A 16,007-nucleotide genomic window follows, 5' to 3' on the forward strand; every position below is an offset into this window, starting at 1 on the left:
TCCCTGTCTCCTTCTTCTTCCTGTGCCCGCCCTCCTCTGACGTCAGTTATCTACTGACGTCAGAGGAGGGCGGGCACAGGAAGGAGACATCGGAGGAGACAGAAGAGATCAAGAACAGCTGATCCATCCCATGCAGCGCCTTCAAACATGGGTGAGAGGCGCTGCACCGGCCATTATGGTGGAGGGGGGTCTAGTGGAGGGGGGGAGCGGCAGGGACGAACTCGGGGGGGCGGGGCACGGAGGTGGAGGAGGGCAGGAGGCGGAGCATTGCCGACTGAAGAAGAGAGAGACAGGAAGGGAGGGGGAGCCCAGCAACTGCAAAGGTTTCATTTTTAACAGCTTTTATTTCACAATCGGAGCAGCGGGGACTTCGGGGGGAGGGGGCAAGGCCGTCCATACAGGACGCTGCTGATGAGTGCCTTTGCCCCCTCCCAATCCTTTTTTAATTTAGTTTCGTTTTTTATTTTAGGCACAGGGAAGCAGGGAGCCACTTTTCTTTTTAAACATGCCAGCAATTTGGTTCTTCATCGTGCAGGGGGCAGCGGGGAGATGACAGCTCAGGCTTTAACGACAGGTCTGAGCGGACGTTAAATTTCTGGCGGTAAGTGAATCGTTGCTATCGTCGGTATGGTTAGTGCATTCCGAATTATCTACATTTCAATGGTAGTTTATCATTTGCATTCCAGTTTCGTTAGCTGCTAGCTTCCTCGGAAAATGGACTTTGATGCATGCTACGTTTGAAAATTTCTTCGTTAAGGGTCATTAAAAGGGTTGTTCAGGTTAAGTGCATCTGGGCCTTAACGTCAAGCTCCAACACTCTAGCACACCTGTAACCCCCGACAGCCTCTGCCAATTGTGACTTAATGAACTAATGGCTTATATGGAAGCCCAATTTCAGATCCATAAATGTGATAAATCACAGATTTTTATTTCTCAGTAAATAGATTTCATGAGCAGTCAACCCTCTCTCACTCTTTCCTTTCCCTTTTTCCTCTTTACAAGCTTTCTCAATTTTCTCATTCTCCTGTGTCTCCTTATGACTTCTCCTCCCCACCATCCTCCTCTTGTACTAAGGGAAACTGCAGCCCTGCCCCATCTTCTGTAGGAGCTGCTAAAAGGTATGGCCATGGTTTTCATCCGGAAAGCAATATGTAACCGTTATGGCTTCCCACAGATCCTGAGAGATCACTTGAGCTCTCGTAATTTCATTTTATTAGATTTTATCCACATATGGGGGCAATTTTCACAAAGCTGCCTGGCAGCAAAGCATGTGCGTACTTCAGTAGGAAATTCAACAAAGAAACTACCTGGCTCATATCTCTTTGGAAATTCTCTGAAGGTGCATGAGTACAAATTGTTACTGGATGCTTTGCTCCTGCTGTTTTAGGAGATGGGGGTTAGGTGAGGAAAATGATGAGACATACTTATGGGTATTCCAATATATGCACATTTCCCCCTCCCCCCAAAAAAGCTATGTCCTTCAAAGCACCTACACTTAGGGTAGCTGCATAGATGATTTTCAAACAAGGGATTTAAGAACTCTATAATTGGGTACTAGATCCATTTTAAAAACTGCCCTCTTAATGCATAAGGGCCAGTGTCCCAAAAAAATTTTAATATCAAGGGACCTGTCTCTAGGGTGAGAAAGGACTAACCCTGGTCATCAGGGAAGGAAGGAGGGATAGATCACAGTGCATACAAATTAACTATAAAACTCTTCAGACCTATAAGTGTATATACACAGTGTGGCAAAACTAGGACAAGCTCAAGACTGTTGCCGATGGCCTGGAGTTAATCAACATAACTTTTTAAACGGTGGAAATATCTGAATGGCACGGTTTGGACATACGCTTTAAAAAGAATTTATCCTTTGGTTTAATCATCTTAGAGCTTTCCAAATTCTAGGACGCGTAGGCGTGTATGCATCCACTGCTCCATGATAACGCTACTTGCTTCATATGCTGAAATATAATCATAATGCTACTGATTCTCTCTCATTGACAACTATGTTACATACAATACCTAAGCTCACGATTTCCAGGACTGTCCCCAATCGCATGTCTGTAAGAAAACCTACTATCAGATTAGTTCAGTTAAGATAGCAAAATTTGTATTTGTTAAACTGCAGCAAAATGCATGTAAAATGATGACATGAGAGAGGTTATCACAAACTGCATCTATGGTAACAAGCTCTGGAAACAGGAAAAAGCTCTCCTGAAAAGCTGCCTAGTCAATAAATGTGTGGCTTCTGGAAAGATTTTATTGGTGTTTGCTTATTGTTTATTTCACTACAATTTTATGAAGTACTTTATTATAGTTTCTGCAGCTGTATGTTTTAGGAGGAAATAGGTCCCTTGGTTTCATAAACTGATCACCAGGCTCTGATTTCAGCATAAGCAACTGCTTACAATGCAAAATTTTGAAGACACTGTGCTACCATCCAGTGCAGCTAGCTATGATCTTCAACCTGTGCCTGCAGTAACAGTAAATGCAAAAAGAAAAAGCAGGATGGAGCCTGAGGCCCTGCAGTAACCCCACCTCCTACAGGTTTCCTTAGTAACAGGAACCTTGTGGGAAAAGAGAGGAGGGAGCAGCCTCATCTTACAAAGCCTGCAATGATTTCCTTTCTGCTGTTGGTGTTGCTGTTGCTGTGGCCCCTGGCTGAAATCTCTTTGGAGTAAGGAAGGACTTAGGAAAAGTCTATAGGGAGAACCCATACAGGGGCACTCTCACAGACACCAAGAGGATCCTCCACTCCCACAGAGCCTGCGGAATACGAGATTTTAAATCCAGCCCTCCTGGTCACAGGTGCAAATGATCAAAACCCCGCGTGCACACTATTAGCTCTGATCATATGGGTGCTTCTGCGGGAGGATTGTGCCTGGGCATGCACCCAAGGCACAATCCTCCTGCAGAATTTGTTTCACAGGTCCAAGCTGTCAAACATTTCAAGGGGCTGGAGGTCCAGAAACTCCTTTATATGGTAGAGAAGCCCTGCCCAATGCATCCCAGGATGCATTGGGCAGGGCACCGCCATTTTGGAGGTGGCGCTGGAAGGAGGAGGGGGTGCTATTCCCTCCTCCATCATCTAAAGGTACAGAGAGGGTCGGGGCCGCTAGACCACCAGGTGGAGGGTGCTAGACCACAAGGTAGGGGCTGGAGGCCCATTGGACTTCCAACCCTCTCTGTCAGGGGGTGGGGTTGGGTATTGGGGTAGTTAGGTCTCTTGCGGGGGGGGGGAGTCGAGAGTCTTTAGCAGGGGGTGGGGGGCCTCTGCTAGCATGCAGATGCATCCTGGACAGAGCTCTCCATTCCTCCCCAATGCTTTGTAAACCCTAATGCCAGCTCTGAGCTGGCATATGGTAGCAGCATCCTTGTTTGGCGCACTGCTCACTGAGAATTTGGGAGGAATACAAAATGTCCCTGTTTAGCATGCATTTGCATGCTATTAGCATTCAGAGCCGGCAAGTGTGCTGTTACATGTGCTCACCGGTTCTGATCCTGAGGCACATGCAAATCCGAGTGCTAGTCCAATGATAATGACCTCTAGCGCCTGAGTTTGCTTTTGATCATCTGGGCCTTATTCCATCAGATTTTTCTTACATACTGTATCTAAAAGATGTGTCAATGTTAATGATTCTTCTTTCTAGTAGTTCTATTGAACCTAGGTTCTTATCTAGGTTGAGAAACATCACTATACCAAGAATTGTCCACAAAAAATGTTTTAACTGAGCTTTTCGGAATATATAGGTAACCTGGGTCTCACCCAGTACTAGCTCCAGACCTTGGTCTCAAAAGAAACTCACGCTTATTCAAACTCCACAGTCTCCGCTCACTCTCAGGCCACTCATACCCTGCACTTCTTACCAGTCCCCTTACAGTCGAGCTGGGGTGGGTAATGGTTCAGAATAGCGATCCAGGGGTTTGGGAGACACATTTCCAGTTCAGGATTCCACTCCTCTCTTCAGCTGGCTTAATAACAAACTTCAACCTTTTATTGTAACGTCTTTAACTGGCAAACTCTTACTTCAGTGATCCTTTCCACAGCCAATGATAGAAACTCTTCTAAAACTCAGAGACTTCCGTCGTTCCATGGGGAACACTTTTACAACTGTACTTCTCAGGAATATATACAGGAAGCGTTTCTTCCTAGGACTATTCAAATATATATACATTTGCTCCACTTATTTATGCCTATCTTGCAGCCAGATGTAACCCCAGGGCCGTTTTCGCCTCCTCTCGATGCACTCCGTTACCACCAGACTCAGATCCTTTATGGCTGTCCTCCTTCCGTGGATGTACCTCATAGGGCAGCACCCCGGCCTTGAGCAGGCTTCTTTCTACTCCAAACCCCGCCTATGGGCTGGACTCCCCAATCTGCCCGAACCTCTGGCTCCTTCACCAGTTGTTGTAGATTGGTCAACAACTGTCCCTTGAATATAGCCCAAACTTAAGGTGGCACTTCAGGATCCCTCTTCTTCTTCAGATCACTTAGCAGGGGCTTGCAGGCAACCAAAGACCTTTGCTCGATCTAATTCTTCTCTTATCTCCTTCCAACTCCTCCCAGAGCTGTCACTCTTCCCACACAGGCACTACCTTTCTGCATTTTATGCCACTTACACTCCCCATGGGCTGGGCTTCCTCCCACCTAGGTACCTACCAGTCACTCTCCCTCAGTGACTCCCTACCAGGGCTCACCCCTTCAGTAATTCCAACCTAAAAAGTGATTACATATAATATAGATCTCTTCGGACATGACCTCCTAAGAAGGATCAAGTTTATAAATCCACGACTTGATGCACAGATAGCACTAATATGCTAGGTCACACAGGCCCAAGTACGGAGAAATTAGTTTATTACCATCTTCATTTGAAAGTCCTCTATATCAGACATGAAAAACTACATAAGGAACTTTTTTGTGGGGAAAAAAGGACAAGAACAGGATATAATGTCATGAAAGTCCCTCAAATATAGCTAAGGAAAAGGATCTGAAGGCCTATAAACTAAAATTCAGACTCACAAAACATTTTTTTACATGTTTACTAAACCGTCACTAAAAGATTACTCTTCATAACATCAAGGCTGGCCCAAGGTTATATGATGCCCTAGGCAAAGCTTCAGCTGTACGCAACCACCACTAAGGGACAGCAAACAGCTGAAGACCCTCCTCCCCCCATGGTGTTCAGCATCTCTCTCTTTTTCACCCCGTGGTCTCTAGCCTGTGTCTCTTCCACCCCCCCCCCCCCCACCCCATTGTCTCCAGCCTCTGTCAGTCCTTCCTTCCCTCCACCCCAAGATGTTCAGGCCTGACCTCCTTTCCTCCAGGGCAGCGACAGAGCAGTCAGCTACAGAAAATCAATGGCAGCTGGCGCGAGGCCTTGAGCATCTGCACATGCTCAAGCCCTGCTGGATCACTCTCCCTTCAAACTTCCTGTTTCAGAGGGGGTGGGAGCCAGCAGGCCTTGAGCATGCATGGATGCTCAAGGCCCTGAGCCAATCACCATGCATTTTCTAGAGTTGCTGACTGCTGCATCGCTGCCCCAGAAGGGAGGTAAAGCCTGAACACCTTGAGGTGGAAAGAGGAAACCTGAAGACCAAGTGCCAATGCCGTCCTCTAAATTGTGCTGTCCTAAGCAGCCACCTAGTCCACTTAGTGAACGGGCCAGTACTGGATAGTATATGCACATTAAGATTAGGTATGCTAACATGAAAAAAGTATAGGGTGTACATATGCTAAATATATATTTATTAACCGTCTCTATGAAGAGATTCACCCAAGGCACAGCACAACAGGTACAGCTTAACATAAGACTTACAATTTTGTTAACATCATAACAATAATAAAATGATCAAATAATGATAAACACAATCAATCAATGAGGTAAACTTTAAGATGACAAATTGAATTCTAGTAATAGGGGAAAGAGAAAGAGGATGGGACTTGATATACCACCTTTCTGCATTTACAATCAAAGTGGTTTACATATTATATATGACTAGCATGATACAGTATCAGAAGTATAAACATTTTATGCTCTGTCAAACAATCATATAACAGAAATATAACAAATGTCATCAGAATGCAAATGATACCATAATAGGCAGCATGAAAGAACATTCACATAACAAATATGATATGCACAATGTTGGCACCTTGATAGGCATGCATTAGAACATTCAAATAACATAAATATGATGCTAACATTGTTCGTACAATACAATGAAACATTGTAATAGGTAGCCAAGTTGAGATATATAGACAGGACAAAATGGGTAGTACAAAGTCATTGGAATAAATACATGGGTGGCTAAACTGAAGGCAAATTTATGTTTAGCTGAATAAGACAAAAGGCACTAATTTAAGTTACAGGGTGCATGCAGCAAGCTAGTCCAGGTACAGAGTGAGTGGTTAGTCAGTCACTACATATATTAAAGGCTTGAGAGAAGAACCAAGTTTACACTTGCTACGTGAAGAAAAGGTAGTCTTGAATTTAGTGTATTACAAGTATATACTAAAGTATCCCAAAAAAATTTTTCAACAGTGAATCACATGATCAGATACATATGTGTGCAGGCCGCATGAATACATTAGCCTCTTACAGCATGATGTATACTCATCACAATCTGATTTTCTTAAATTGTGATTTCACATCCACAAAATAGTTTGGCTATGCTTCAAAATCATGAGCGTTAACTACTTAAGTGAAAATTTATATTGCTAAAAATTTCAAGAGGGCCACATGTTGGATGTCACTGCTCTAAACTGAGTGTGTTTGATTCTTTTTTCAACATAGTTGTATTATTTTGCATCAAACATGTGCAAATACTAGCTGTCAGAATTCAGGAGAGAAATGTAAGAGCAAGCAGGCCCCAAGAAAGAAAGGTACAGGAGAGTGGAGAGTTCCGGGAGGGGGAAACTAGATGTCTGCATGGCTTATGTTGTATACTCATGTATGATCTTTACTTATCTATCTATTGTTCCAGGTTTATGGGTGACAGAGTGAATTAATACACATTTTTGCCCATCAACCTCTATGTTGGTTAGGGTCTTGATGTAGCAAGCAGGAGAGGACATGGCTGACAAAGAGAGTGAAACATGGAAGGGGGCAAGCAGGTATGCATATGGGTATTAAAGAAACATGAAAGGTGAAAATGTGGAAATGCAGTGGTGCGGACAGGAGAGGAGATGGGTATTAAGTTCCAGGAGTTGAGGAGAGACTACAAGAAAAGGCATAATTCAGTGCAGGTAGAGATGGATTGAAAGGAAATACTGAAGAGGCAAAGACAAAGAAGTCAGGCCAGAAGAATATAGTAGAAAGCCCAGGTCCAGCACAGAATGGGCAGGAAAGGATGAGGAGGACAAAGGAGGAAATCATCAAGAAGACAAAGACTCCCATAAGCACATACTTCCTGTGTTTGTCAAGGAGACAAAGGCCATGGTGGATGAAAACACAGAGGCGCTGGTAGAAGAACAGGAGCCAGAGACAGGTACATAAACAACACCAAAGAAGAAAAACAACTATATTCTTGAACCAATACTGGAAAATTCTAGTTTACTCTGAAACGACTCCACAAGAAAACTCCTGGCAGCAAATGAGCTTATATGGAAAAGAATAGCATATGAATATAAGAAAAGCCATGCTGAGTTTCCAAAGTCCATAGAGCCCAGCATCCCATCTACAATAGTGAACAGTCCCAACCACAAGGACCCAGCAGAGTCCAAAAAGTACCTGTATCTCTCTCTAATAACTAATTTCAAGGGACATTGTGCGAGTGATAACTCTCTCAAGTCTACCTGGGCAATAATTGCTTATAGACTTTTCAACCAGAACTTGCCCAAACCTCTTTTTGAATCCTGCTATTTTTGTTGCCTTGACTAGTAACTCTAAGAACAGATTGTACATTTTAGTTATGTACTGATAGAATTTTTTCAAGCAGCTTGTCAGTTTGTGGAATGTCCTCTTGTTTTTGGGCCTGTTAAACTGTTCCACCCAACTCATGATTTTATAAACTTCTATCATATATCCCTTCTAGGTTGTCTCTTCTCCAAAATAAAGAGCCCTAACCTGTTCAACCTTTTTTTCTTAAGAGAGGTGTTTCAACCCCTTTATCATTTTTGACACACTTCTGTGAATTCTTTCTAGTATCCTTTTTGAGATGGGGTGACCAGAACAGCACATCATATTTCAAGGAGCGGTCACAACACAGATCTATAAACAAACATATTGATAGCTTAAATTTTGTTCTCTATTCCTTGTCGAATAATCCCCAACATTCTTTTTATTTATTGGCAGCCAGAGCACATTGGATCAAAATTTTAAATCTATTATCCACAAGGACTCCAAGACCTTTTCTTTGGGAGGTGACTCCTACTGTAGCTCAGAACTCTGCATTTTATGCCTGCAGTTGGGATTATGTGTATTATTTTGCAAAATTGAATCTGCCCAGTCTACTACATTCTAATGCAGAACAGAAAATTCTGAGGAATTAACAACTTTAAAATAAATTTTGTCATTCACATATTTGACCTCCTCGCACCTTTCTCCAGATCACTCACAAATATGTTAAACAATACAAACCCTTGGGGTGCTCCACTATTAACATTTTCCATGTGAAAAACTGACCATTTAGCCCTACAATCTGTTTCCTGTCTTTCAGGCTATTTCTAATCCATAAATGGGCTCTTTAATTTCCTGAGGGATGTTGTCAAATACCTTCCTAAAATAAACAGGCTTGCCTTTATCCATGTTTGTTTAAACTTTTCAAAAAAATCCAATAAATGAGTAAAGCAAGACTTGCCTTTGCTAAGCCTATGATGACCTCATTTCCATTAAGCTGCATCTTTCTATATGGTCAGTAATTTAGTTTTTTCTGCTATCACCTTATCTTCCATGAGCATTCTTTTTACCCCTTGGTCTTCTAGAAATCCAACTAACTCCTTCACAAACTTTATATTTTGAATGTAGTATTAGCTTTCACCTCAGTGGCGAGTTTCTTTTTAACATCACTTCTAGCCTGGTTTATTATTGTTTTACATCTAACTAGCCAATGCTTGTGCCCATAATTAATTTCTTCATTGGGATCTGGTTTCCATTTTATGAAAGATGCCCTTTTGGTTTTCACTGCCTCTTCCCCCTTACCACTAAACCATGACAATCATCATTTAGCCTTCTTTCAAGCTTTTTTTTAACATATGGAACATATTTTATCTTGGCTTCCAAAATGGCCTTTTTATATAATGTCAGCAATTCATGCAAATATTTCCCCTCTCGTCAATTCCATCATAAGGCATCACTAACCTCAAGACAATAAAGTCCATTAAACACTGTTAACAAAATGTTAAAAGGGACATCGCAGAAAGGAGCACAAAGATCTCTGATCAGTTACCTCCTTGCCCGCCATTGTTCCTGTACGCCTTCTGTCCCAGATCCTTTATGGCTTCTTCCTTTCTCTCATTCTCTCTGCCTCCTCCTCTGTCTCTATCTCCTGTTTGGACTCCTTCTCTCCCAGTTCTCAATTTCAGTCCTGCACCAACTCCTCTTGCTCCAGCAGCTACATTTTCTACACCTTGAAATCCACAATGCATTATGTTAGCTAAGCCCATTCAATAGTGTTCACACTTAAAATTTAACATCTCATTTCAAAGCAGTTGTTAAATTTTATACCTGAGCACATGCTAAATAGCACATGGGAGAACACACCATGATGTTTCCTACACAGCTCCTAAAACCTAATTTTCATGCAAAATATCTTTATTTACATGCATGCATATGCCAACATATTGAGAAATCAGTTTAGAGTACATGCTAGAGCTTTAGTAGATAGCACACTATTCCATATTCATTCTAAACAACCTTTGCATACATTCTATGCTTAACGTACAGGCCCCTAAATCACATACATTTATTCTTTTTATAACCCAATGCAAACTATATAACATAATACAAATCAACAATTAGATCTCATACTGAATGATTTCTATGAAAATCTGGGCAAAAAACAGTGGAGAAGGCAAAAAAATTAAAAAAGGAGAAAGAGATAATTGGTGCCAGTAATTATTTATTGCACTTGCAATGAAGAATTACTGGCACCAATTATCTCTTTCTCCTTTTTTTATTTTTGCCTTCTCTGGTTTCTTTTCTTTTCTTTTTTTTTTTTTTTTGCCTGGTGTGCTGTTGTGGAAACTTGTTCTTCTAGGGTTTTTTTTTTAATGAAATCCCACATGTTGGTCTTTATTTTATTTTTGTAACCTATAAAGATATTCTTCTTCAAAACCTTCAATGCAACATACATTTTATGCAATTCTCTTTTAGAGTGTTATTTATAAATAGCTGGCATATGCTAAGACCAAAGGGCCCACAAAATGGAGTCTGTGGCAAATAACATGTATTAACAGCAATAGAGCACACTGTTAGTAAATGGCCCCCCATGGTGAATTCTTGTTAGTCATATTAAAACCTATCACATCAGAGGTATTTCTTTATCACAGGAGTTGTTTTCTCCACTTCAGATATGTGCTGCAGCATATGAAGAAAAAAAAACACTGTATTTTTACTAATCCCCTAGATTCAATTCTGATTAAAATCTTCCTGTCAGGACAGAGCTCAACAGGGAGGTCAGTAGACATGCTACCCAAAGGGTTTACTAAAACAAAAGTAGAACAAAAAATTATATCTTTCCTGATAATTTTCTTTCCTTTAGTCACAGCAGATGAATCCAGAGACTTGTAGGTTGTGACTATCAGCAGGTGGAGATAGAGAGCACTAACCTGAACTCTGCCTTATAGGACGGAATGCTCCTTGGTCATTCAGTATATCTTGTAACAAAGCAGAAGGAAGTCAATGAGTACATATCTCATTCCCCACAGAAACCCAACATCAAATTTAACCAGAAAAAGACAACACCCTAGTACCTGGAAAAATAGAGAAAACACGAAGCATGCAACAAAATTTCTACATGATCAAGCGACCGACAGCAAGTGCATATCAGTTATGCAGGGTATGACTGGATTCATCTGGTGCTGCAACTAAAGGAAATAAAATTATCATTTTTAGTTCCTTAGCATCTGTAGCAGATGAATCCAGAGGCTTGTGGGATGTAGCAAAGCAGTTCCTAAATAGGGTGGGAAGCCGAAACTCCCGCAGAAAGAACTGCAGCCCCAAATGAAGCCTTTGCATGAGCCGCCATGTCCAAGCAATAGAGCCAGGTAAATGTGTGGACGGAAGACCAGGTCACCTCCCTACAGATTTTTTGAGAGCAATGACCCTAGCTTCCGTCCAGGATGTTGCAAGAGACTGTGTGGGAACTAGATGACTTTTGGTTGAGGACCCATCCCAAGGTCTGTAAAAGCGCCATGACCCAGAATGTGGCCTGCAAACTGTCCTGTAGCGACAAGGCCCTGTTGAGCCAATCGTTCGGACAGGAATGAACTCTGATGCCCTCCTTCCGTAACATCGCCATCAACACCACCACAACTATCACTTTGGAGATGGTGTGAAACATGGTGGCTAGCGTGAACAATAGTGCCTGGAATTGAAAATGCTATCCTAGAATCAAAACCTAAGGTAAAACTGGTGTGGAGGTCAAATCGGGATACGCAAATACACTTCCTGCCATGACAAACTTTCCCAACTGCTCTGCCACTATGACTGAACATAAGGTTTCCATATGGAAATGTTTGATCTTGAGAAAGCTGTTGACCTTCTTCAGGTCCAGTACTGAGCAAAGATTCCCCCTTCTTGGGAACCACAAAATAGATTGCATACCGACCGTGCCTGTGGTCCTGACGTGGTACCAGAATCACCGCTCCCAACTCCTGCAACAGCTTCAGTGTAGATTTTACCATTGTTCGCTTGCGGTCTGCGGTGCATGGGGATTCCAAGCAAAAAATCTGCGATTGGAGAGGAGGACTCTAATTTGTAGCCATCTCAAATAAGGTCCAGAGCCCATTGGTTTCTAGTAATTTTGGCCCACTCTTCATCAAAATGGGGCAGCCCTACCTGTACCAACGAGTGGGCCAAGACCCCATCATTGGGAGGGGCAAAGCGCAGGCATGAGTCTGGCAGTCTGTGTGGAACTGCACTTGTCTGCTCAAAAAGACTGCCTCTGTTGCTATCTAGACTTTTGAGTAAATGAAAGTCTGCACGGCCATATCTCTTACTATCCTTAAAACAGAGTCAAGTATGACCCGACTTAGGTCCTGGGCTTATCTTTGGACAGACGCTGAGATTTCGAATCCCCTAGGTCCTTGAACAGCTTCTCTAAATCTTCCCTGAATAGAGGCTTAGCCTTAAAAGGGAAGCCAAACCAGCCGCTGCTTGGGCGCCGTTATCAGCAGCCCAGTGGCGCAACCATAACAAGCAACACGCTGTCACCACAGAGACATCCATTTGGCTGATGCTGAATCAGATTGTATACAGCGTTCGCCAAATAGGCTAGACTGGTTGTATGTCTGGAAATTCTGAAGAGGGCTGTACCCCCAAGTCCAGCCACCACCTGGAGGCTGCAGGAAGAGAGCTGTCCAAAGACACAGCGGTCTCAGAACACAGAAGTTTCTAAATGGCCGCTGACACTGTTTCAGTCTGGGGAGAAGAAGGCCAGCATGCCAACCTCGCTAACTGGGTTATCCTTGGCCTCAGGGCCCAAACGTGCCCCCCTTCCCCCGGACAGACTCCCAATGCTGCTCTTTGGTTTCCACAGCAGGAGCAGCATTTTACTAGTTCAGCCATGAAAATGAAAGTAAAAGAAAAACCACAAGGGAATCTGAAGGGAAATAAAAATTTAAAGACACAGTCAGTCTCCGCTGCACTGGAGTCAGAAGCTGGGTCCCACAGAAAAACGTTGTGTGTAGGAAAATAAAGCCCCTCTTTTCTATAACAGTCCATAAGCAGTGGTGAAGTGCTATAGCCTACCTGAAAGGGGTTGGGGTTTTTTTTTCCTGTTCAGGAATTCCTTCAAGGAAGGAGAAGGTGAGAAATTGGCTGGAGAGGGCTAGGTGTGGGGGAGGGACCTGGCACCGCTTAGCCAAACATCCCCACACTACTCTGAACTAGAAAAATCTAGAACAGGAGCTATGCTCAGGTGAACCCAGGAGCTTGGTAAAGACTGTCCATCCACTTGCTGGAGATAGAGAATACCGATTTACCAAAGAGCACTGTCCTGTAAGGCAGAGTTCAATTCAGTGCAATCTCCACCTACTGGTAGACAGTCACAACCCATAAGTCTCTGGATTCATCTGCTGCAGACACTAAGGAAGGTACCATTTTTCCATCTGAAGGCCCAATGCAGGGATTTTACCAGTGATCTTCCACGTGGCGATATACAGCACCTGCCATATCAGTCACTAGGCTAACCCAAAGAAGAACTCTTTATCGAGAAATTCACTGTCATTGATCTATATGGGTCTATTTCCACGGATCACAACACTGAAACTCTGGGCCTGATTTATAAAAAGGTTCTTCCCCTCACCAGCAATAGGTAAAGGCCACTAATTGTAACCCAGGGCTATGACTGCAGACCAATGTATCAGACCTACTATAACTGCCTATGCATCAGCTGGGTCTGCCACCTGTTATAACCAAAGGGAATGCCTACACTAGATCTTTTTGTAAGCTCCTAGCCCACTCTGACCAGGCAGACTAATAGGTTGGGGTTTAGCAGGTGCACTTGCAATTTGAGCAAAGTTTCCACTGAGCCACAAGTACAACGTACAACATTAAGCACATGCTTTGAAAAGGTGTAGGTAAATCTGAATAACTCAGATGGGTCAACATTTCTAAGGTAGTCACAACTTCCAATCATTCAGGAACAGCCATCCCAGAAGGGCCTGGATGAACACAACATTAAACCACAATCCCTTACACCCCCACCCCTCCTCCTCCTCCCTCTCCCTCTCCCCATGTAGAGGCAATACACATGCTTATGGATTATGGTATTGCTAATACTCATTTTAAATGGTTAAAAAAAAAAAAAAAACAGGAATTACAAATACTAGCATGTATTGAGATGTAAACTCAAACCCAAGACTTGCCAAAAGCCTCCATCCCTGAACTGGATCATTCAAGTCAGAAATGATCTTTCCTTCTGCGAGTATGTAGTTTCTGTACATATGTTTTCCTGAATCTGTGCAATATATATGCACGTGTACCTTTTACGTTAGTGCATGTGCAAGAATGGTAACGTTCCATGCCTCCATGAGTGTGAATATGTAGCTGAATCTCTCAGGATATAGATATACCAATTTGTACATGTAGGGTTGGAATTTCCTGTGTGTATGTACATGCATGTCCTTTAAGTATGTGTGAGTGTGGGTCTTCATGAAATGTTTGCTTTCACCAGGGCCAAATTCAGTTTCTTCCACTTAATAAAAGCCCTAAGGTCTTTCTATATAAGAGTACATGCTTATCTCTTGGAGCATATTCCTATACAGTTGGATCTAAGGGTGTGTGTGTGTTATGCCTACATTCTACCTAGACAGCACCTACACTGGAGTGTGTTTGTTCACTTGTCTGTATGCATGCATTCCTGAATGTACCTGTACACCTGTTTGTGTGTTGGCATCCGTATGTCTGTGTGCCTATATCTAAGTGTATCCCTCCACCTGAGATGTGTGTATCTATCAGTATGTATACACCAGTCGCTGACAGTTTGCCTCCGTGTGCAGCTGTATACAAGAATATGTGTGCATATGCCCATATTAGATACCTATATCTGGGAATGTGTGTATTTGTGTACCTGTATCTGAGTCAGAGTGTGTATGCTCTCTCTCTCTGGTTATGCATTAGAAATTCTGACCCTGAGTGGGAGGACCAACCAGCAGGGCTGCTTTGGAGCTCAAGCAAAGCAAGGCCATTAAATGTACCGAGGAGGAGTCCCATGAACTTGGGCCTATGCTGCCAGTCAATCATTCAACTCTGCATTCAGCTGACGTCATGAGTTCCATTGGAAGTGAGAGGAAACCTGCCCTCATCAATCTCCCTTTAAGGCTTGCGAAGCCGGGATGCCAGTTCTGCTTCCAGAAGCCATTGCTAAGATCTCTCCATGGGGATATTTTTTTCATCTCTGCAATATAGCCTTGCGTTCAAGCCAGCAAATAAAGAAATTCACAGGTTGTTAAGCAAACAGCTTTCTCCAAAATCAACGCAAAAAAAAAAAAAAATAAGTAAATAAAAAAATCAGACACCCACAAGAAAACACCACTGGCAAAAGACAGCGCACAGCAGCCCAGCAACGAAAACGAAGGGAGGGAGGAAGTACCTGTTGCCGAATGCATTGCCAGCTGCCTCTTACTTCTGTGCTTGCGCTGAGAGTTGCCCATCATCCTGTGCTGAAGACCTGTCTCCCTCCCCGCCCGTCCCCTAGGTGCTTACATCACCTCAGTCCCCGTGCTGGGCTCCCATCTTTCTCTCTGTCCAGCGCTGCTCGATGGCCGCCCGTACCCCGGCTCCCCTCCCCCAGTGCAGCTTTGCGCGGGCTTCTGCTCCGGCCCCGGGCTTGCCCTCGAGCTCTGTCACCGCTCCGCCGCCTCAGCCCTCCGTCCAAGTTCCTCCGTTCCACCGCACACTCTGATAGGAGCGACGGCGATAGCAAAAAAAAAAAAAGGGAAAAAATCCCAGTCAGAAAGAGGAGGAGGAAGAGAAGAGCGTGCTGTGTGATAACAGCTCTACGCCTGCTACTGCTTAAAGACTTCCATATTTACATAATTGATACCTGTCGGGGGGAAGGGGGCTTTGGGGTTCATTTAAGGTTTTTGGCGGGTTTCTGTCTGTGGCAGAAACATTGCATGCAGTGTGCAGTACATGATGCGCACAGCCTGGGATAGGTATCATAAAGCTGGACCCTGGCCAGGGGGAGACAGTGCATATCAGCTTCTCTACCCCTACCCACCTCCTTCTCAGTACTTCTAGGGATCTTGTTTGTATATCTCAACCACATTGCAAGCTACACCAAGCTTGTCCTAGAAAGGTGCATTGATTCATTTAAAAAACAGTGGTTCTCAACCGGTGTTT

General features: G+C 43.4%; 1 protein-coding gene across 1 annotated transcript in view; it reads right to left on the reverse strand.

The window, feature by feature from the left end:
- Positions 1-16,007, reverse strand: part of NHSL2 (NHS like 2) — a 575,930-nt gene that overhangs the window by 304,238 nt on the left and 255,685 nt on the right. The window contains 1 exon segment of the mRNA XM_030209676.1: positions 9,388-9,567. Coding sequence (XP_030065536.1) covers positions 9,388-9,567 — 180 coding nt within the window.

The sequence above is a fragment of the Microcaecilia unicolor genome, chromosome 7, assembly GCF_901765095.1.
Source record: "Microcaecilia unicolor chromosome 7, aMicUni1.1, whole genome shotgun sequence".
NCBI classification, from domain to species: Eukaryota; Metazoa; Chordata; class Amphibia; order Gymnophiona; family Siphonopidae; genus Microcaecilia; species Microcaecilia unicolor.